The sequence below is a fragment of the Erithacus rubecula genome, assembly GCF_903797595.1.
Source record: "Erithacus rubecula genome assembly, chromosome: 24".
In the NCBI taxonomy this organism is placed as follows: Eukaryota; Metazoa; Chordata; class Aves; order Passeriformes; family Muscicapidae; genus Erithacus; species Erithacus rubecula.
Window position 1 is genome coordinate 1,455,467 of NC_136676.1, and position 20,574 is coordinate 1,476,040.

Consider the following 20,574-nt stretch of genomic DNA (forward strand, 5'->3'; position numbering starts at 1 on the left):
CACCTGCATTCTGCAGGACGAGGAGCTTTGATTTCTGTGGGAAGCTCAAGTGAGTAACAAAGGCTGGAGAAAAAGCTACTGTAAATAAAACTATTAAAGCAGCCCTGTAAATCCAAACAAACCCCACAGCTCATAAGCTCATTAAAATTTGATGCAGTTCAGACTAAATTTTTTAACCTCTATGCTTTTTTATTAATCTCCTTCCCACCACACATACTGCTTTTTATGCCTTATTACTGTACCTTTTAGCAACAAATATCTAAGGAATCCTCTTAGCGACTTTTACGTTGACACAGCAGCATATTGCTTTCCAATAATCACATTACAAATCCTCTTTAACCCCTTCAGCACTGGTGAGATGCAAGGGAAGAATCTGCCAGACGGTTTTAAGTAACATCATTAATGTGCTGCCCTGAGCTCAGTCTGGAGCTGTGCACAAAGCAAGAGCATCCAATTGTCTTTACACGGCTGCTTCCTCCAGCCCCAGTTTCAAAACTCTTTTTCCACTTGAGTTCAGTAACATAACAGGTTCCCTATAAATTTTTCCTATGTTCTTTTTCAAGGATTTTTCAGTTTTGTACCAGTTATTTCAGTTAGCAGCTTTTAGATTGTCTTTGATGAACAAAAGCCCCTCAAGCACATCATGGAATCCCAGAATGGTTTGGGTTGGAAGGGACCTTAAAGTTCATCCCATTCAACCTCTTGCCATGGGCAGGACAGCTTCCACTATCCCAGGCTGCTCCAAGCCCTGTCCAACTGGCCTTGGACACTGCCAGGGATCCAGGGGCAGCCACAGCTGCTTTGGGCAATTTCTTCCCAGTATCTGACCTAACTTTCCCCTCTTTCAGTCTACCCCATTCCCCCTTGTCCTGTCACTCCAGCTGCTGATGAACAGTTCCTCTCTGGTTCCCCTGTACCCTCTTCAGACCCTGGAAAGTGTTGTGGGGTCTCCACACAACCACCTCCTCTCCAGGCTGAACATTCCCAACTCCACCAGCCTGTCTCTATAGAGGAGGTGCTCCAGTCCCCTGAGCACCTCCATGGCCTCCCCTGCACTTGCTCCAACAATTCTCATGTTGAGAACACCAAAACTGTGTGCAGTGCTCCAGTGGGGCCTTGTGAGAGCTGAGTAGAGGGGGAGAAAATCCCTCCCTGACAAAGCAATTTGGAGAAGGTACCTCACAAATGGATGTCTTGGATCCTGACTTGGTTCTGGACATGAAGACACTGAGCAGCCTCATCACTACCAAGTGCACCTCGTTCACAGGGGAGCGCTCGTTTTTCTTGGACACGTCCTGCAAGGAAAGACACATCCTGCTTGTTCAATCCCAGAGCTCAGCAGTGTCCCAAGCCTCTCAAGTTCAGTGCTCTGATCCTCAGGAAGCATTTCTAATTTAAGCTCAAGAAATAAGACTAAAAAAGCAGCACAAATGCCTCAGTAGAAGGGTAGGCAGTGGTCTGGCTGCCAGAGAACAGTCACACACAAATGAAAAGCTACATATGTCAATCATGCATTTACTGATCATGGCTCTTCTCAGAGTTTAATTCCAGCAAGACAAATTTCCATGCTCACTTGTGGATGCCAGACTCAGGAAACAGTGGGAGTCCCACTCCTGTAATTTTCTACCTTACATGAAAGGAAGCAAGAGGAATAAACAGCCTGAACACATCCACACAGCAATGCTTCTGTAACTCCCAAGCATTTAACTCCTCCATGGAAAGAAACTCAGTCTAGAAGGAGCAAATTCAGAGCATGAGCTCACACTGTACTTTACCTTTTTGTCCATGCCCAGCTCTGCAATCAGCTGGGACAGAAGGTTATCCAAAGCTCCCTTGTCTTTCTCATCATCTCCATCTAAGTCTGTTGTGAGCATCAGAATAACCTGGGAAGAGCAGCCAGAGAATTATTAGAGGACAGGTCCTATATTTACAAGATAACTATTTACCTTTCACAAAACAGCACTGATTTTATCTTGATTTATCTGTGCTCTTTCCTAAATCCAGCCTGCGTCTCACATCCTAACATGAACATTCAGCATAAACCCATAACACCTTCCCAAACACACTGGAGCTCAAGGATTGGAGCCCTCAGGCTCCTCAGTCAGCTGTAAAGTCACACTGAGAAAGGGCACAAGTCCAGCAAAAACCTGTGGGTAAGGAATGCTGTGCAACAGATGGACTCACACTGTGACTGGGCAGGAAGGAGAAAAGCACATGCAAATGGAAACCAGTGATTGAACAATTTCATTTGGACTTAACTCAGAGCCCTCCTCACTCACCTGCATGTAAGGGATGGCCCGGACCCCCCCCACGTTCCTCAGCTGGGGTAAATTCTGCAGCAGCCTCTCCAGCAGCATCAGCCTGACCATGTGCAGCCTGGGGATCCAGAGCCAGAGATCAGACACACCACAGAACACAGCACACCCAGCAGGGTCTCCACACTGCAACTGCCCCAGAACCCCTGAGCCAGCAAATCCTCCCAGGGAGGAGAGAGAGGACTCGCTCAGACTTTCCCAGGGGAGCCATGCCAAAGATGCAGAGCACCTCTGACAGTGGAGCCACACTGCCCAGGCCTGGCCACCTGGGGACTGCAACTGCAGGGAAACATCCTGCAAATCAGCTCCACACTGCTCTGGAGAAGGGACTGGGCACCTGCTCCCACTCAGTGAAAAGCTGCCCATGTTCCCAAAGGACTCGTGCACACACTTCTGTCCTAAGAGTGAATTTCACAGGCTCCCAGGATTTCAGTGATACCATGTTAACCAGACTCATGCAGGATTTTCTCATCACTTCCTAGAGGCAGCAGTTCTGTGGGACACACACTGAGTGTGTTTATCACACCACATGATGGTGGCACAGAGGGTGCAGTGAACAGGGTCCTCAGGGAATGGGCATGGCCCTGAGGCTGCCCAGGATACCAGAGCTCCAGAAGAGTCCTTCAGGAGAACACAGACTGTGTTTGGATGCACAGGCTGGGATTGTTGGGGTGTCTGTGCAGGGCCAGAGGTGGGACTGGATGATATTTGTGGGTCCCTCCCACCTGAGGACATTCCATGATTCCATGATTTTCCAATGGCAGCTTGCTTTAGTCTCTTTCTGACTTTCCACTTTGGTCACCCAGACCAGAACTGCACCCCTTCCTCTGCAGACATCCCCCCAGAGCAGAGCTGTTATTCCTGAAGAGCAAACAAAGCCTCTTGCCTGTTGCTGGTGTGGACATCCCCCTCTGCCTCCCCTTCCCCCTCGGAGCCCTCTCCCTCCTGCTGGCCCGTGGTGGTGCTGATGGCGCCGGTGCTGGAGCTGACGCTGCCCGGCCCCGCCGGGTGTCCCTCGGCCGCCGTGTCCCCGTAGGCACTGCTCCTCCCAGACACTGCCAGAGGAAAGGACAGCAAGAGACACCATCAGCAGCTCAGCAAGCACTGTGCCTGCTTCATGTGCCTCATCACGCTTCTGAATCGTGCCTCAAAGGAGATGCTGGCTTTGCTTTTCTTCTTAAAGCCACAAGAGAATCTGAAGGTGCACTTGTAGAAATCTTTTCTTTGCCACCCTCATCTTCGTGGCCCAAACTGAACTGGTCCCAGAGCAGTAATCCCAACTCAGTCAGACAACCCTTGGATGGGCAGTGCAGACAATCAGACAATGTTTTAAGTAGGAGTCTCTGGTTATTTTACCTGGCTATCAGTCCCCAGCTAAAAAGAGAGGGATTAATCCCATTTCATCCCAACTTAACCAGCAGCACAGTGAATTGCCTCAGTCTTGCTCAGGGCATTCTGAGAGGCAAAGGCTCCAGGGACACCTTGCTGTGGCCTCCCACTACCTAACAGAGTACTGGGTACTTATGAACAAGAGGGAGAGGGACTTTTTATATGGGGAGAGAGTGACAGGATCAGGGGCAGTGGCTTTAAGATGAACAAGGAGAGGGTTAGATGGGATATTAGGAAGAAGTTCTTTACTCGGAGGGTGATGAAGCCCCAGCACAGGTTGCCCAGAGAGGCTGTGGCTGCCTCACTCCTGTGACCCCTGTCCAAGGCCAGATTGGAGGTGCCTTGGAGCAACCTGAGATGGTGGAAGGTGTCCCTGCCTTGGGGCTGGTACAGGATGATCTTTAAGGTCCCTTCCCACCCAAACCTTTCTGGGATTTGACAATTCTGTTATTACAGCCCAGTAAAATCTGCTGTAGATTCCACACTTCAGGAGAACCAGGAAAAGCAGCCAATATTCCATCTGTGGGTACCCATGGAACAACAGATGGCAGCAGCCACTGGGAACTGAGATTTCCTTTGTGCCAGGGATCACACACACACTCCCATGGTGGGCAAGGCTGTGGCAGCAGGCAGGGAGGGAGCAGGGGTAATGCAGGGAGGGAGCAGGGGGAATGAAGGGAGGGAGCAGGGGGAATGAAGGGAGGGAACAGGGATGATTGCAGGGGATGCAGCAGGGAGGGAGCAGGAAGGGACGAGGGAGGGAGCAGGGGTGGAGGGGTGCAGCAGGGGTGCAGCAGGGAGGGAACGGGGTGCAGCAGGGAGGATTCAGGGCTGCAGCAGGGAGCACTGAGGGAGCATTGAGGGAGCATTGAGGGAGCACTGAGCGCTGCAGCAGGGAGCACTGAGGGAGCACGGAGGGCTGCAGCAGGGAGCATTCAGGGAGCACTGAGGGCTGCAGCAGGGAGCACTGAGGGAGCATTGAGGGAGCATTGAGGGAGCACTGAGCGCTGCAGCAGGGAGCACTGAGGGCTGCAGCAGGGAGCACTGAGGGCTGCAGCAGGGAGCACTGAGGGCTGCAGCAGGGAGCACTGAGGGCTGCAAAAGGGAGCACTGAGGGCTGCAGCAGGGAGCACTGAGGCTGCAGCAGGGAGCACTGAGGGCTGCAGCAGGGAGCACTGAGGGCTGCAGCAGGGAGCACTGAGGGCTGCAGCAGGGAGCACTGAGGGCTGCAGCAGGCCGACTCACCGCTGTGCTCCCCGGCCACCGAGTCCACGGCGCTGCCGCCGCTCTCGGAGCCCACGCTGCCGCCGTGCTCAGCGGGCGATGTGCGCAGCGTGGAGCCGTCCGTGGCCGCCGTGCTGCCCTCGTCGTCGGACGCTGGAGCTAAGAGAATAAAGAGAGCTGTTACAAGTAAAAACACTGCCTGGGAACCACTGCAAACGGCGCTGACGCTACGAGGGAAAGGCTGCAGGGACTGGGCCTGGAGTCTGGGGACAGCTATGAATGGAAAGGGAGCTTGGGGGTGAGCAGCAGCATGATCAAGGTGCTGAAAGCAGTGGAGGGCAGATATCCTGAGAGAAAAGCTTCTCATCAAACACAAAGGCATGCAGCTACTTAAAAAAACATGTCTGGTTGTTTGTAAATGCGAGGGAAATACAGCACATGCTCTGTTTAGTCTGCTTTAGTTTAAAGAGAGGAAATAACTTCCTCAGAAGTCTACAGCCAGAGCCAGTCAAAGCAGGAAAAAGCTGTAAGCACACTCTCAAAAACACAAGAAGCCAATAGTAATAACTGGCTCTTCCAAACCATATCTGCAAACCAGTTTTAAGGCACTACTTAGGTCAAAATCTGAAGAAGATGGTGCCTTGCAGTGAACAGTTACCTGATGCTGTTGTGTCCGAGAGCGTTCCAGCATCGAGAGAGGAGGAGCTGGGAGCTTGGCCAGACAGTCCTAAGCTCTGCAGACCAAGGGCACTGCTGCTGCTCCCTGAAAGAGAACAACTTATGAGCATCTTTCCTTGAGAGAATGAAGTTAACTCTGGTATTTTCTGCATACTTCATAGTTCCGTTATCTTTGGTTCACTGCTGATGACACCAACAGCTTTGCCTCATTTCTTTCCCAGTTTTCCCAGTTTCCATCCCCATTTTGCCTGTCAACAGTGCCCACATCTGACCTTGCTGATCTTGTTGCAGGCTCAGGGCAATAGCCAACTCCACCATTGTCTCATCATCTGCATCTGGAGGGATATCCAGCATGGGAGGGAATCCCTCTGCTCCAGCCAGAAGAGCCTCCAGAGGAGAAGGGTTCCCATTATTCACGTTCTCAGAAGTCTCCAGAACCATGGATTCAGACTAAGGAGAGGAAACACAATGAGAGCTTTCCCCAGACCACCACCAGTAAGGGAGCACTACAAGCAGGTTCATCAGAGCTAAATTAACTCAGATCCTGGCACCCTTCAAAGGAGAAGCTCTGGACTCACCACCATCTCAAAGTCCCCGTGATCCACCTCGCTCTGCTCCTGGCTCTCCTGGCGGATGTGCTCTCCATTTGCTATCCCAGAGCTCTGCAGCTTGTCTTCTGCATCATCATCATCATCGTCGTCCTTATCTCCTGAGTGGCAAAGCAGCAGTTCATAAATGCACAGCTCCTCATCCCATCCCAAACAAGGCAGTCAGGGCAGGGAAAAAACCCAAGTTTTTTCCCCTCAGTTACCAAGAGACTCCCTGACACCTAAAATTTGCTTCAATACTGAAAAACCTCTTTTAGATGGAACTCTGACAATTGTGATCTGCACCCATCTTTGCCTGCTTTATTAGAACCTGAAAACATGCACAGAAATACTAACTCTATATTACCACTCTCTAGATAAAATGATCAGATTTTCCTGTCATTGAAAGAGGAACATCTCAGAGAGATCTCCTTTCTGAATCCCAAAATATCAGTGAAAAGGTGAGAGTTTATTAAATAAAAAGGGGTTTAGGGAGTAAGGGAGAACAAAAGAAAGGGAAAAAAGCTGATTTTAGTATTTTTGGTCTCAGTTTATAACAGGAACAGTTAATTTCCTGGTCCTTTCTAACCCCAAGGCCATGCTGGCTGAAGGCAGGGCGTACCCATGGGAGTGTTGCTGCGGGGGGACGATGGCAGGGTCACGTGTCGCCGCTTGTTCCTGGGTCTCAGCACCCTGATCAAAGCTTGCTTGCAGGAGAAGCTCACTGCTGGGTCCTGCAGGGTTAGCAGGTCATCATTACACTCCTGAAACTCTTAGTTCTTATTCACAGCATTTGGACAGATGGCTAAAAATACACTTGTGACTCTCATTGGTTATGGTTCATGTGGGACACAAGTTACTGCCCCAACTCTCTGCTACCCTCAGGAGCCACAAAGCAACACATGGCAATGTAATTCCACATGCAGCACATGACAAACATTACTACAACACAAGGAGAGAGAATTCCCCTTCATTCACTTCTGGCTGGGTGGTTTTGGCTGTATTTTGTGTCTGTACTACATATTCACATTCTACCCACATTCAATTTTTTTTCCCATTATAGAATCATAGAAACATTTAGGTTCATAAAACCCTCTGAGATCAAGTCCAGCCACAAATCCAGCACTACCAATCCCCCTAACCCATGACTCCAAGTGCCACATCTATACTTTTAAATCCCTCTGGGTCCTGGGACTCAACCACTGCTCTGGGCAGCCTGTGGCAGGCTGGAACAGCCCTTCCATGAAGAAGTATTTCCTCATATTCAACCTAAACCTCCCCTAGTGCAACTAGAGGCTGAGGCAGAACAGAGCAAGGTGACATACTGGGCAAAGTAACATCTGCATGTAGATCTTGGATGCAGTGTGGATACAGTCCAGCTCACACGTGCAGTATCCATGGATAATATCCACCAAAGCATTGACTGTGGCTTCAACGTGAGTGAGACCTAAGAGGCATAAAAGCAAAACTGAAATCAGCTCTCTCTGTATTTCAGCACACAGTGAGGCACTGCAGGAAGCATCTTTTGTTTGCAGACTTCAAGGCACAATGTTAACAGCACAAATACATTGATTTTCAATCCAGACTGAGCCAGTCTTGTCAGTCTGATGGAATATTGTGAACTCCACACACCAGCACCACTGAATATCCTCTAACACCACCCACGAAGCCAAATGTGGGTAAATCAATCATCAGTCCCTTTTTTCTGGCAAAATACACGTGCCCCTGACCAAATGCTTCAGAGCAGAATCTGCAGCTCCACATCACAAAGCCCTCAGTGCAGAACTAGCATTGAACAAGTAATTTTCTCTGCTTACAAACTTAAAACAGGACCCTTGAGAAGCCACAGGCTTGCAAATAGCAAAGGAAGAGTTCTCCCACCTGGCAGGCAGGCAGGGGCCAGGAAGGCATTTTTGGGTTTTGATGCATGGAGCTTCCAGAAGTGGTTCACCAGCTGGGTAATGAAGGTGCAGCCCTCTCCTTCCGTGTGTTTCTGGGCCTCCTGCCCTTCTTCACTCTCTGCACAGATTAAAAAACACCTCTCAGAAATGTGCAGGGGAAAACCTTAATGAGAGTAACACCAAGTTTATTTGAAATGGCTTTTTTCAGAGGCTTTGATGTTCTCATCAGCAGCATATCACACACCTGCCAAATGTGTCAAATGTAGTCCCTGTCACTCTGAACCCAACACCCCAGCACAGCTTCAATTATCACAAGAGAAACTTAGAGAAAATTACAGACTTATCTACCTGTTTCCAGCTGTGGCAGCTTTGATTCTGTGTAGTGGACCAGATTGTTGGGTCTCATAATAGCAATGGACCGAGCAGTGATGACCAGCCTCTGGAACACCTCAGGATCAAGGTCCTTTCCCTCTTTGCTTGAGGAAGTCAAATACTGAATGGCTTTGCTTAGCAGTGCTTGATCCTGTAGAGTGAAAGATAACACAGGCAAAGAAGAACAACTGACTGCAGCACGAGAAAGCAGCTGAAGCACAACCACAGGACAGATCATGGGGAAATCTGACACTCAGCTAAGGAAGGACAAGCAATCCTAAAGGGTCACAGAACCACACAACTCTGGTGAAACACAAAAGCCAGCAGGGCAGGCAGCAGAAGCTAAAGGAGATGAGACAGAAGGTTTGTGCTCGTGGAGGAAGGGCTCTCTAGGGTGTGCTGCACCTCAGCCATGAGCTGGCAGGTTCCAGGAGCCCCCAGAGCCACCCCTGGCAGTACCTTGTGGTTGTGGTAGGCTGAACGGCTGGTGTGCAGGCTGGCCAGGAGGCTCTTGGTCTGCTGCTGCACACTGGAAGGGGCTGGCATGGACAGTAGCACCGTGGCCAGTTCCTGAGCTGCAATCTTATTCTTCTCCTAAGAACAGACAAACCCCATTATTCAGTATATTTACCATCACTCAGTGCACCTGCAGCTCCCTTGAAATACCCTTTTGATAGCCTCCCTCCATTTACTATTTGACATTTAGGGAACATTTCACATGTCTACATAAGAAAAGTCCTTTTGAGATTTATGGGCTCCCACCCTGCTGTTTCTGTAAACGAGGTCACTCCCAGCACAAAAAGCCCACCAGCACTAAATGCAAATGCCAATTGTCATTCTAAACTAGTTTCAAACGCTTTTGGCTAAGGCAACTTTCAGATCAGTGCTCTGAGCAAAAGGGATGCGCTCTGCTCCTATCAGGCCCCCGGGGCTGCAGGAGGTAGTGCTGAGCTCACCCCTCCTCCCCCAGCTCCAAAGCTCAGGAATGTATTCAGAAAGTTACTTGCCTTCTCGTTGACTGGTCCCACAGCAAAGCAGCTTTCCAGCGCTTCTAAAGAACTCACTACTAGCCTGGAGGGAGAGAGGAAAGCAGGCTTGAGTACAGCAACCCTTCTCTCTCCTTAGCACTTAGCTTTATGCGGGCTACAGTCATGAGTAGCTCAGAGACAGCTAACGAATGCCAAGTACAAAATCAAAGCATGATAAAACCTGCCACAGGCACCATGCATATCATTTCATTGTGTTACAGACCAGAGTTAAACCTGGCTCACGCTCACAGACAAACTTAGGACTGCTTTAATAATCCACAGCTGAAAGACAGGGGCTTTTCTCTCCCAAAGAGGATAAAACATTTCCTTACGCAGCCTGCAGCAGGGATAACTTGGATTGTCTTGACAGTCCCAATTCACCATGGCCCCCAGACGTACAGATGACTGCAGATCAAGGCTGGCTATGACACATGGCAAAAAGCGGAACCGACTGCGCTCAGGGAGCAACGTTCTACTCGCTTGCTATTTCCACACAGGTTGCTCTTTCCAATTTGGAGTTTCAGCACAAAATATTCCAGAGGAAAATTAATTCAGAGCACTGGGTGTGACCCCAAGAGAGGGATGCTAGGGTTCAAGCAGGCTGGGAAAACACTCGTAGCGAGGGAAAACCTGGTTTATAAATGGCAGCAAAGTCCCTGTAGCAGCACTCCATGCCCCCAGGTAGAACTACCTGAAATGCCATCTGACACACCAGAAGGAGCAGCAAGATAGAGGAAAAGGCAGGGAAGAGAGAGCATTAAGGGGAAAAATAACACTGTGGGATTGGAAGGTAGAAGGAACAATTGTGTGGTCTGGTGGTGATAAATAACATCCCACTCCCCACAGCCACCCTCATAAAGCTTGGAGGGAACAGAAGTGGGGCAAGAAGGCACAAGGAAGGAACAAAGCAGAGAGGAGTCTGTCAGATAAGCAACAGTTACGCCGTGTACAGCAAAAATCTGCAAACAACCTCATCTTTACATTTGCTAAACCATCTGCCATGCAATGACCAGAATGTAAAGAAGCAAATGTCACTTGGAAAACAAAAAAACCCCAGTCACCAAAAGCCACACCATGTGTTCTGTCTCTCTGACACACATTCATTCGTGCAGAGAAAAGGATGCCATACTAACCGGTCCAGGGTGGTTAGGGACTCAGTGTCAGAACTTTGGGGGAGCAAAGAAAAAGGAAAAAAAAAATAAAAATGTGTAAAGCTCACAGAAAAACTCCCTAGAACACATTCTAAGCAAAAGGCAAATTAAATGGGGAAATCAGGAAGCCAGGGTAGCGTCAGTTTAAGCAGGGTCTTTCTACCTGAGCAGCAAAACAAAGACAGAGATGAGCCAGGTCACCTCAGACAGAGAAGCCAAGCACCACTTAAAGCACCACTTAAAGCACCACCCAGGCTTAAATTTCAGTGCAGACACCACACTTGGATAGAAAAGCTGCCTCCTGCCTGCCATTAGCTGCTCCTACTCCAGAGGCCCTCCATAAGGTAACACCAAATGAGAAGAATAATTTTTTTATATCTGAATTTTTAGAATACAATCCAACTGCTCTGGAAAACCAGAGAGCATGTCTGTGCTGAGAGGGACATCTTGTGGGGATGTCACAGCAGAGGAGGGAAGGAAAGGGAAAACAAACATAGGAAAAAAAATCCCAGGAACTACCAGACAAAAGAGGATGGTTGAACAGGTCCAGGCTGAACTGGGCCTAACTGGCACTTCAAGCCCCAAGCCTTCACCTGAGAATTTCAGTCAGACAAACTTAAAACAGCTGAGCAGTGCATGTGTCCTCTGAAATGCTCATTTTTCAGCAGCACCAGTTCATCTTTGAGCTGTTTCCCTCCTGTCCTTGCTGCTTTTACAACCCTTATGATACAGACAGTATAACACTGAAGAAAAACACAGTGTGGACATAAGAAAGAACACAAGTTCTGTTTATTCACTACATTGATGTCCAGGTCAGCCTTGGGATTTGGCTCTCAGGAGGAATATGGGGGAAACCAAACACTTTCCCATCACAACAACTCAGCCTGAGGCACGTGGGCTAAAAGGCAAGTTGGTGGGAGCCATGAGTCTAATGCAAGGTCACACACAGAGCCCTCCTCAAAACTGAGCTTAACTTCAGAGAGGCCTGACCTTTGTGAGCTCCAGACACTAAAAAAGGGCCAGTTTCAAATGAATGTACCAAGGCAGCAGAAATAGTTTTGAGCTCCTCAAGACTGCTGAAACAAGAACTAGGCAGCACAAGCAAGCACACAGATCTACCCACCTACTGCCCCAGAACAACAAGATCCACCACAACCCCTCCTACAGGATAATCACTGTTTCCAGTTGTGCTGTGTAAGGCAGTGAGAACAACTCACTAATTCCCTGCAGTTCTCCAAGTTAGGAAAAGCACACAAGTGCCACAACAACAGCAACCCATTTCCAAGGAGAAGTAAGGCAAAGGCTGTGGAAATACCTCTCCAGGACAGTCCCACTGGCAGCAGCAGGGGCAGCTGACTCGGTGTCCCCAGTGCCATTCCCCTGGTTGAGGTTTGGGGGACACACGTTGCTGACGGAAGCAGACGGGAAGTCCTCGGGGGGCTCGTCAGGCCAGCCAAACTGCTCCTTGGTTTTGCCATAAATTTTTATGGAATCCATCATGGTGACTCCAGCAGGATCCACAGAAGCCCCAACTGTAGAGATGAGAGAAGTTTCTTCAAAACTGAGAAAACTGTTGCTTTTGGATACAAACCAGCCTCGTTTCATAAGGCAAGGACAGCAATTATCAATGACACTGTCATTAATATTATTTACATTAATATTATTAATTACACAGCCACTGACAACGCCATCTTCTTAGCAAGGCCATTTTCTTCTCTTGCCTCAACACAAAATCATTGAGCTGAGCTACTAAACATTCACTCACAGCAGTAAGAATCTGGACTATCAATAAAGTTATCAAAACTCAGGGCTCCCCCCTCAGACTGTTTTTGCAGTCAGAGCAAACGAACAGATCGTGCAAACTCCCTGCTGCGAGGTGAAGCAGCTCCATCCCACCCAAACCAACCCCCAGCTGGTCAGAGGGGCACAAGGCCTTACTGAAGATGGTGAGCTTCCTGTCAGCCTGCAGAACCTCCTCCATCCCACCCAAACCCCCAGCTGGTCAGAGGGGCACAAGGCTTTACTGAAGATGGTGAGCTTCTTGTCAGCCTGCAGAGCCTCCTCCATCCCACCCAAACCAACCCCCAGCTGGTCAGAGGGGCACAAGGCTTACTGAAGATGGTGAGCTTCTTGTCAGCCTGCAGAGCCTCCTCCATCCCACCCAAACCAACCCCCAGCTGGTCAGAGGGGCACAAGGCTTACTGAAGATGGTGAGCTTCTTGTCAGCCTGCAGAGCCTCCTCCATCCCACCCAAACCAACCCCCAGCTGGTCAGAGGGGCACAAGGCTTACTGAAGATGGTGAGCTTCTTGTCAGCCTGCAGGGCCTCCTCGCGGGTGAAGGGGCAGTCGAACCAGCGGGCGCGGGTCATGTTGAGCTGCATGGTGCGGCCGAAGATCTCCAGGTAGGAGGGCGCGCGCTCGATGGCCTGCGTGCCGATCTGGATCCGCATGCCCGTCATCACCATCGTGCTGTTGTTGTTGGTCACTTCGATGGTGAAACCCCCAGGCTGCAGAGAACAAATCACAGCTCAAAAATTCCCTCTGAAGACAAGGACTCTTCAGTATCACTGAAAGGAGAGGGACTTACTGAATCATTAGGAAAACTTTGCATATAATAAGCGTAGAGAAACAAAGTATTGGTTAGAGACACCGAGACATCTCAATCACGGAAAGTCACAAGGACAGGTCACATAATTTTTTGGAGTGTGATTTCCTAAAACCTAAATGGAGCACCAACTGAATTAGTCTACCGCATGTAAAATGGAGAAAAACAGATTTTCTGGACTGCAATAGAGTGTAAAATTACTAAATTCAATAGAAACAAAAAGCCAAGAAAGTGAAAATTTTACAGAACATCACAGTTCAGGCTGGGACCTAGCTCAAGACTCAGCTTTGTGGTGCTGTGGTGTTTTCCACATGGGCAGAGGAAAATAGAGAGTTTTTACAGCTTTCAAGAAAGTACTGGTGGGGAATGACACAGTTGCTTATAACAACTGTCAGTGGATGTCATTGGGGCACCAAAGCCCCCAGGCTCCAGAATTTCAGAGCATGAACACACAGAGTGAGTTCCTTATGACTGTGGCAGGTAAGAGGTGCCTCCATCGTTTACTCTTTACTGAATTACAGTATTTGTGGGGTCACTTGAACAAAACAGACTCCTTAAGGCAAGGTAGTGTATCAACATGAACAATAATGGCACCCAGAAGCCCAACAGAATCCCCAGATTGCCCACTCACCTTGGTGTTGGCCACGTACATGCCTGTGGAATTGAGCCTGTGCTTTATCTGCTGGGCATTGTACACTTGCAGTAGGTCATTGCCTCCAAACTCCACGTCTGTGAGCTGCTGGTTGTGCTCAAAGAAGTCAATGGGGAAGTTCACCTGGCTGGATGTGCGAGTTGCTGGAAGGGGAAAGAGATCTTTATGACAAAAGATTTTCTAAACAGGGAAAATTGTGGTAAAAAACCTGCAAAACAACTCTCCTCCTTTGAAAAGTATTTCTATATACATTTATAGAAATATTTTAGCCAGTACCCAGGTGACTGTCAGAATGAGTGTGGAAGTATTTAGATGATGCTGACAATCCCCACATCCCCACTAGTTACAAGGGTGGCTGAGGAGCCCTTACTGATGGCGGCTGCCTTGCGCTTGCGGACGGGTTTCATGATGCTGATGACGCTGCTGGGCTGCAGGGAGGGCTGCAGCCAGTAGGATGTGTTCTCCACGTTGGCCATGTAGATCCTCAGGCTGCCATCCTCACACAGCAGGATCATGGTGGTCCTCTGCTGCTCGTTGCAGGCCGTGTGACGGATGGCCACCATGTCCTGGATCTGCAAGGCAAGGCAAGTGAAGGGCTTGGCAACTCTTGCCTGGAGGAACAAACTCCTTGTATTAGAAAAGCTGTCAAGAGTACAGATCTGACTGATAGAAAAACACACCAAATTTTAAGAGATAAAAATACAGGGAACTCTGACTAACCTTTGCTTTGGCTGGCAAGGTCTTAATCTCCTGGATGAGGAAAGTGTCAGGCTTCACCATCACCACCAGTGGGACACCTGTGGTCTGCTGGACACAGCACACCAGGCCAGGGTGGTTCATCACCTCAGACCACTGACACAGGGCTGGGGAAGTCTTACTGCCACCATTGGAACTGTGAGAGACAAAGGACACGATGACATTCATTTAAGGAGCAGCACAAGCTAAACTACACAAATTTCATTGTGTTCAAATCAGTTAAAGCTTTGTCCTGAGCAGGAATTCAAACACTGCATCAATGAACAGTGTCTGGTTTACAGGTAAGATGTGACACAGTCACCAGAGTGGGCAGAAGACATGAGCATCCCAGTCCTCAGCCCTGATCCCTACCCTGCAAACTCAAGGAAAAACTGGCTCACTGTTGCACATTTTATGCCCCAAATCAAGGAGGTTAATTTCTAAATGGCTTTCAGTAATGTTTTTATTTGAATGGATAAACAGTTTCACATTTCAACACACCTAGCAGGAATAAGCAAAGGCCAGTGCAGGAGAATCAGTGTCTGTTCACTGGGAAAAGTGGAAACAGAGCTGCAAAAAGACTAAACCAAACTTGACTGGAGTTCAGGAACCCTGGGAACCTGACCCTCCTTCAGAGCCCACTCATGCCCAGTGGCTTTGTGCCTGTGGCCTGAGTGCCCAGCACTGCATATCAGAAAACACAACAGAACTGCCTTTTCCTTGCCACATTCATAGAGTAAGAGATTTGTTTCCCCCAAGGGAGTCTGAAACCAGCCTGAACATGCACAGTGAGCAATGTGCACTGCAGCAGTGGTGCTGAAATGAAACAAAGGCTCCCTGCTCGGCCGCCTGGGCGAGGCCGATAATCCCATCGGTTCCAGGGCTGCTCCCTCAGTGCAGCTGCACTGCTCTGCACACACCTTTCTGCTCTGAAATCCTGCTGGGAGGGCAAAATGCACACATGGCCCACTGCTGAAACAGCCAGCTTTGGTTTCTAATCATCCTGCAACTGGGATATCATGGAATTCCTGAGCTGGAAGGAACCCACAAGGATCATCCAAGTCCATTAAGACAGAAGGAGCATGAAAAGCAGCAAGAAATCATCAGCCAACAGGGAATATTCACCACAAGATTTGGCCATTCAGACCCAGGATGTCAAATAATAAGCAATATTTATTACAGAAAGAAGAAATAAGAATGCAGGGAGTGTCCCAGGATCCTCACCTCTTGATGTTAATGGGGAAGAGCCGCTGCACTTCCAGGCTGGCCCGGCTGATGGTGGCTGCAAAGGATTTGCCTTGGCAGTAGCTGAAGAACAACATCTGCAGCACGTGGGAGTAATAGACTGACACCCCCCCTCCTGCCACCTGGCCATTGCTGTCCTGGGGGATCCAGAGAAATGCCAACATTTAACATAAACACAAATATCCCCAAACACTCTGTCAGGCTCTTAAATTTACGATGGAATTATTCCCTAAGCCGCCCCTCCTCCCCAGCACTGAGAGAACAGAGCCCTAAATGACAATTTTCCAAGCTGAACTCCTGGGTGAACTCATCCATCAGACACTTCAAAGGCTCTGGGAGGGGATGCTGAGCCTGCACACCCGGAGGCTGTAGGTAACACCCTGAGCTCCTGCAGCTGTGAGCCTCAGCACTGTGTGACAGTGTCACATGCAGCATTCCCGTATGCCCAGCTCATAAAAGCCCTTCCTCAGGGCCTCCTTCCCATCTATTCCTGTTTTGAAGCAGGATGGGGTAAAAAACACTGGAGAGATTTTAAAGGTCACCCTCAAGACTAGAAACAAAGGCTGACTGCAGCTCTTCAGCCCCAGCCATGGTGATTTATCCCTTCTGCTCCTGCACCTTTGGAGTGCCTTGCTCTGAGAACAGCACTGCTCTGAAGCCATCTCCCTGCTGAGAAATCCTGCTGGGCATGACTTCAGAGGCAGCCATGGAAAACATGCTCCATTTTCTAGATGAAAGGATCAAGGGGTTTAATTTTCACCCCCACCTCCTTTTACTGTAAGGATATTTCTCTCTTTAGAGGAAGGAGAAAATGCCTTGATCTAGATCAGGGGGCTTAAAAGGAGAAGGGGAAAAAAAAGAAGGAAACTTCTGCCTTCAAATGGAAGATGCAAAAGAAGAGAGAAAGGGAAGTCACCAGCACCTTCAGGTCCTCGTGGTTGACTTCAAGCACGTTGGTGACATAGAAGGGCCCATGCTGGGCACTGCTGGCCTCCTCCATGAGCTGGGTGTAGATGTAGCCAGCAGAGGACATGATCACAATGATGTTCTTCCCCTCCTCATTGAAGAGGAAAGTGACATCCCTGATTTTGGAACTCGGCAGGAGGAAGTAAAAAGTTGGACTCAAGGCATCGACTGAGAGATCGTAAATCTGTGGGAGGAACCAAGGGAATAATTAACTACAGTGATTATCAAGGCAATAATTAATTGCTACAATACAAACAGTGCAAATGAACAAGAGGTGAGATGAGGGAATCCCTTTGAGATGTTACAGTTTGGGGCTTTTTTTTTTCTTTAAGTTCTTTGGTTTGTTTTTCCTTGCAATAACAGCCCAAATATTCCAAATTTATATTTCAAATTTATTTCAAGAATACTATCACATTCTCCCACATGCAACTCCCTGAGGATCCAGACTCTGATGTCTGACAGAGGCTGTATCATCAGTAGCTCATGGCCAGACATACCTTTACAAAGTCTGCAGTGACAATGGCCAGCTCTGTTTGAGATCCTGGCAACCACACAGCTTTGATGATGAAATTCCCAGTGGCCAGTTGGGGATGAAGCACCAAATGATCAGAGACTGATCCAGAGCTGCTGAATGTTAACACATGGCAATCCTGCAGTAGCAAAGAAAATTGGTTCAACATTAAAATGAAGTGTTTATACGTGTTTGAAGCCAAGAATGGAGTTAAAAGTCAGCCTTTCTCTTATGGAACAAAATGATTCAGAGAATCTAAATCTCAGTTTCCTGTATTGAAGATAAATGACATGAAGGTTTGAAAAGAAAATACTCTAGAGAGTGCAGCTTTTTCTCAGCTAAATAACACATCTGTAGATTCTGCATTGGAAAGCTGAATCCAAATTTGAGAGAATACAAAAAAGAGGAGTTCTTGCCAAAGAACACTAATTGTTAAAGACTAGTTTTCATACACTAAGTCTGACATGACTAAACCTTGGCTCTTGTCTTAAAACAAAATCAGCCTAAACACACTTAAGAAATACTATTTTGAGGCACTGTCTCATTAATTGTATCATTCATACAGGTCCTGCTTCTTTTGCCTCATCTATCTAGTAGGAAAGTAAATCAGGAGCTGAAGTAGTGACAGAACTTTGGAGGCAGCTCTGTGCTAACTCTTCAGAGGAAACAAAGACAGCTGGCTTTGAGCTGATGTTTACAGCTCCCTGGAAAAGGGTTTGGCAGGCCCTTACCTTCAGCCCACACACAGCCAGGTAATCCTCCTTGCAGGGGTTCCCAGTCAGGCTCAGCACCGTGAACGGGACGGGTGCGGATGCCAGGCGGGTCAGGGTCAGCTTCCTTTTGCTGGAGTCAGCTTGTTTCAGCAGGGCTGAGAGCTGCAGCACTGTGATCTGCACCCCAGAATGAACTCAGTTATCTGGCTGTAACTAAGGGGAGCCAGGCATTTCAGCTCCACATTCAGTTACAGAATCAGAATCACAGAATGAACTCGGTTATCTGGCTGTAACTGAGGGGAGCCAGGCACTTCAGCTCCACATCCACTTACAGAATCAGAATCACAGAATGAACTCAATTATCTGGCTGTAACTGAGGGGAGCCAGGCATTTCAGCTCCACATCCACTTACAGAATCAGAATCACATAATGAACTCGGTTATCTGACTTTGTAACTCAGGCATTTCAGTTCCAGATCCCAGCTACAGAATCAGAACCACAGAATCATCAAGGCTGGAAGGGATCCATGAGATCACTGAGTCCAACCATCACCCCAGCACCACCCCTAAACTACATCCCCAAGTGCCATGCACAGACACCTCTTGGATACTTCCAGAATTGATGATTCCTCCACCTCTCTGGGCAACTTATTCTAATGCCCAACCACTGTTGTAGTCAAGTTTTTGTTTATAGTAACAAATTTGAACCTCCCTTGGCACACCTCAAGGCCATTTCCCCTGTCCTTTCACTGAGTCATGAACCCCACCTGACTCCAGCCTCCTCTCAGGTGGCTCAGAGAGGTGGGTGAGGGCAGGGAACTGTTCCTGCTGTAGGAACTCTTTCCCCTGCAGAGCTTTTCCTACCAGAGGTTCCCCTAAGCTACACAACACTTCACACCAGATCTCAGGACGGGCAAAACAAACCACAGTCCTGTCTGTTCCTCAGCACCGTTCCACTTCCCTGGGAACCCAGTGCATCCAGCACTGTTCCATTTCCCTGGGAACCCAGTGCATCCAGCACTGCTCCATTTCCCTGGGAACCCAGTGCATCCAGCACTGCTCCATTTCCCTGGGAACCCAGTGCATCCAGCACTGTTCCATTTCCCTTGGGAACTCAGTGTATACAGTATTGTTCCCCTTCCAGGGGAACTCAGTGGATCCAATGCTGTTCCATTTCCCCTGGGAACCCAGTGCATCCAGCACTGCTCACACTCCCTCGAGAACTCAGTGGATCCAGTGCTGTTCTATTTCCCTTAGGAACCCAGCAGCCCCAGCCCTGTCCCCATCCCCAGCAGCCCCGTCCCCATCCCCCAGCCCTGTCCCCATCTCCAGCAGCCCCAGCCCAGTCTCCATCCCCATCCCCCAGCTGACCCAGCCCTGTCCCCATCCCCAGCAGCCCCGTCCCCATCCCCAGCTGACCCAGCCCTGTCCCCATCCCCCAGCCCTGCCCCATCCCCATCCCTGTCCCCATCCCCAGCCCTGTCCCCATCCCCAGCAGCCCCGTCCCCATCCCTGTCCCCATCCCCAGCAGCCCCGTCCCCATCCCCCAGCCCTGTCCCCATCCCCAGCCCTGCCCCATCCCCAGCCCTGTCCCCATCCCCAGCCCTGCCCCATCCCCAGCCCTGCCCCATCCCCAGCCCTGTCCCCATCCCCAGCCCTGTCCCCATCCCCAGCAGCCCCGTCCCCAGCCCTGTCCCCATCCCCCAGCCCTGTCCCCATCCCCAGCAGCCCCGTCCCCATCCCCCAGCCCTGTCCCCATCCCCAGCAGCCCCAGCCCTGCCCCATCCCCAGCCCTGTCCCCATCCCCAGCCCTGTCCCCATCCCCAGCCCTGCCCCATCCCCAGCCCTGTCCCCATCCCCATCCCTGTCCCCTTCCCCAGCAGCCCCAGCCTGTCCCACCTTGCCCTTCTCGTGGCTGACAGCCAGGTGCTGGCGGCGCCCGTGGGGCGAGGACAGCACGCACATGGCCACGCGCCGCAGCACGTGCGCGCTGATCAGCTGCCGGATGGTCTGGCCCTGGTCCCCGCTGTAGTTCATGCGCACGTTCTCAAAGGCGCCTTCCTGAGAGCCCAGGGTGGGGACCTGAGCCAGGGAAAGCATCCAAAGGTGTCACTGGAATGGCTCTGTTTAAAAGCCACTCCTCCCAGCCACACTCTGTTAATTCCTTTTGTTTCCTACCATCAGCTGATCTGTCATTTCCACTGATTTGTCCAAAGTGTGGAGCTCACTGAGAGCCTGCTGGGCTCGGCTGCTGCTCCCCATGGCTGAAGCTTGCTGGAAGTTGACCTGGATGGCATCCATCAGGAAATTCAGCATCTCCAGCACCAAAGGTGCAAAGGAGAAGTTGGCCTACAAGAAACAGATCAGGCAAATGAGGAACAAGATGCTCCTGATGGGAGCTGCACATCAACTGCTTTTAAAGCCTCACACTCCTTTATGACCCTCTCATCTCAGCTTATAACCAACCTGGCCTGCCCAAGATCCTCATCACAACCCATCTGT

The 20,574-nt window shown here is 49.6% G+C and overlaps 1 protein-coding gene across 6 annotated transcripts in view; it reads right to left on the reverse strand.

The window, feature by feature from the left end:
• The window catches only part of UBR4 (ubiquitin protein ligase E3 component n-recognin 4), an 85,382-nt gene that overhangs the window by 40,726 nt on the left and 24,082 nt on the right, over nt 1-20,574 (reverse strand). The window contains exons 39-64 of one of the 6 annotated variants that reach the window (XM_079326366.1): nt 20,251-20,421; nt 19,972-20,154; nt 18,092-18,250; nt 17,347-17,499; nt 16,806-17,033; nt 15,863-16,020; nt 14,624-14,795; nt 14,274-14,475; nt 13,883-14,046; nt 12,937-13,153; nt 11,961-12,177; nt 10,628-10,660; nt 9,474-9,537; nt 8,926-9,060; nt 8,443-8,617; nt 8,075-8,212; nt 7,519-7,640; nt 6,816-6,927; nt 6,185-6,315; nt 5,879-6,056; nt 5,587-5,691; nt 4,950-5,081; nt 3,202-3,370; nt 2,280-2,376; nt 1,776-1,883; nt 1,179-1,295 (exon numbers count right to left, since the gene is read on the reverse strand). In XM_079326366.1, coding sequence (XP_079182492.1) covers nt 1,179-1,295; nt 1,776-1,883; nt 2,280-2,376; nt 3,202-3,370; nt 4,950-5,081; nt 5,587-5,691; nt 5,879-6,056; nt 6,185-6,315; nt 6,816-6,927; nt 7,519-7,640; nt 8,075-8,212; nt 8,443-8,617; nt 8,926-9,060; nt 9,474-9,537; nt 10,628-10,660; nt 11,961-12,177; nt 12,937-13,153; nt 13,883-14,046; nt 14,274-14,475; nt 14,624-14,795; nt 15,863-16,020; nt 16,806-17,033; nt 17,347-17,499; nt 18,092-18,250; nt 19,972-20,154; nt 20,251-20,421 — 3,840 coding nt within the window. Of the gene's footprint in view, nt 1-1,178; nt 1,296-1,775; nt 1,884-2,279; nt 2,377-3,201; nt 3,371-4,949; nt 5,106-5,586; nt 5,692-5,878; nt 6,057-6,184; nt 6,316-6,815; nt 6,928-7,518; nt 7,641-8,074; nt 8,213-8,442; nt 8,618-8,925; nt 9,061-9,473; nt 9,538-10,627; nt 10,661-11,960; nt 12,178-12,936; nt 13,154-13,882; nt 14,047-14,273; nt 14,476-14,623; nt 14,796-15,862; nt 16,021-16,805; nt 17,034-17,346; nt 17,500-18,091; nt 18,251-19,971; nt 20,155-20,250; nt 20,422-20,574 lie in introns of all 6 variants that reach the window. The other 5 variants (XM_079326365.1, XM_079326364.1, XM_079326368.1 and 2 more) reach the window with 5 other exon arrangements.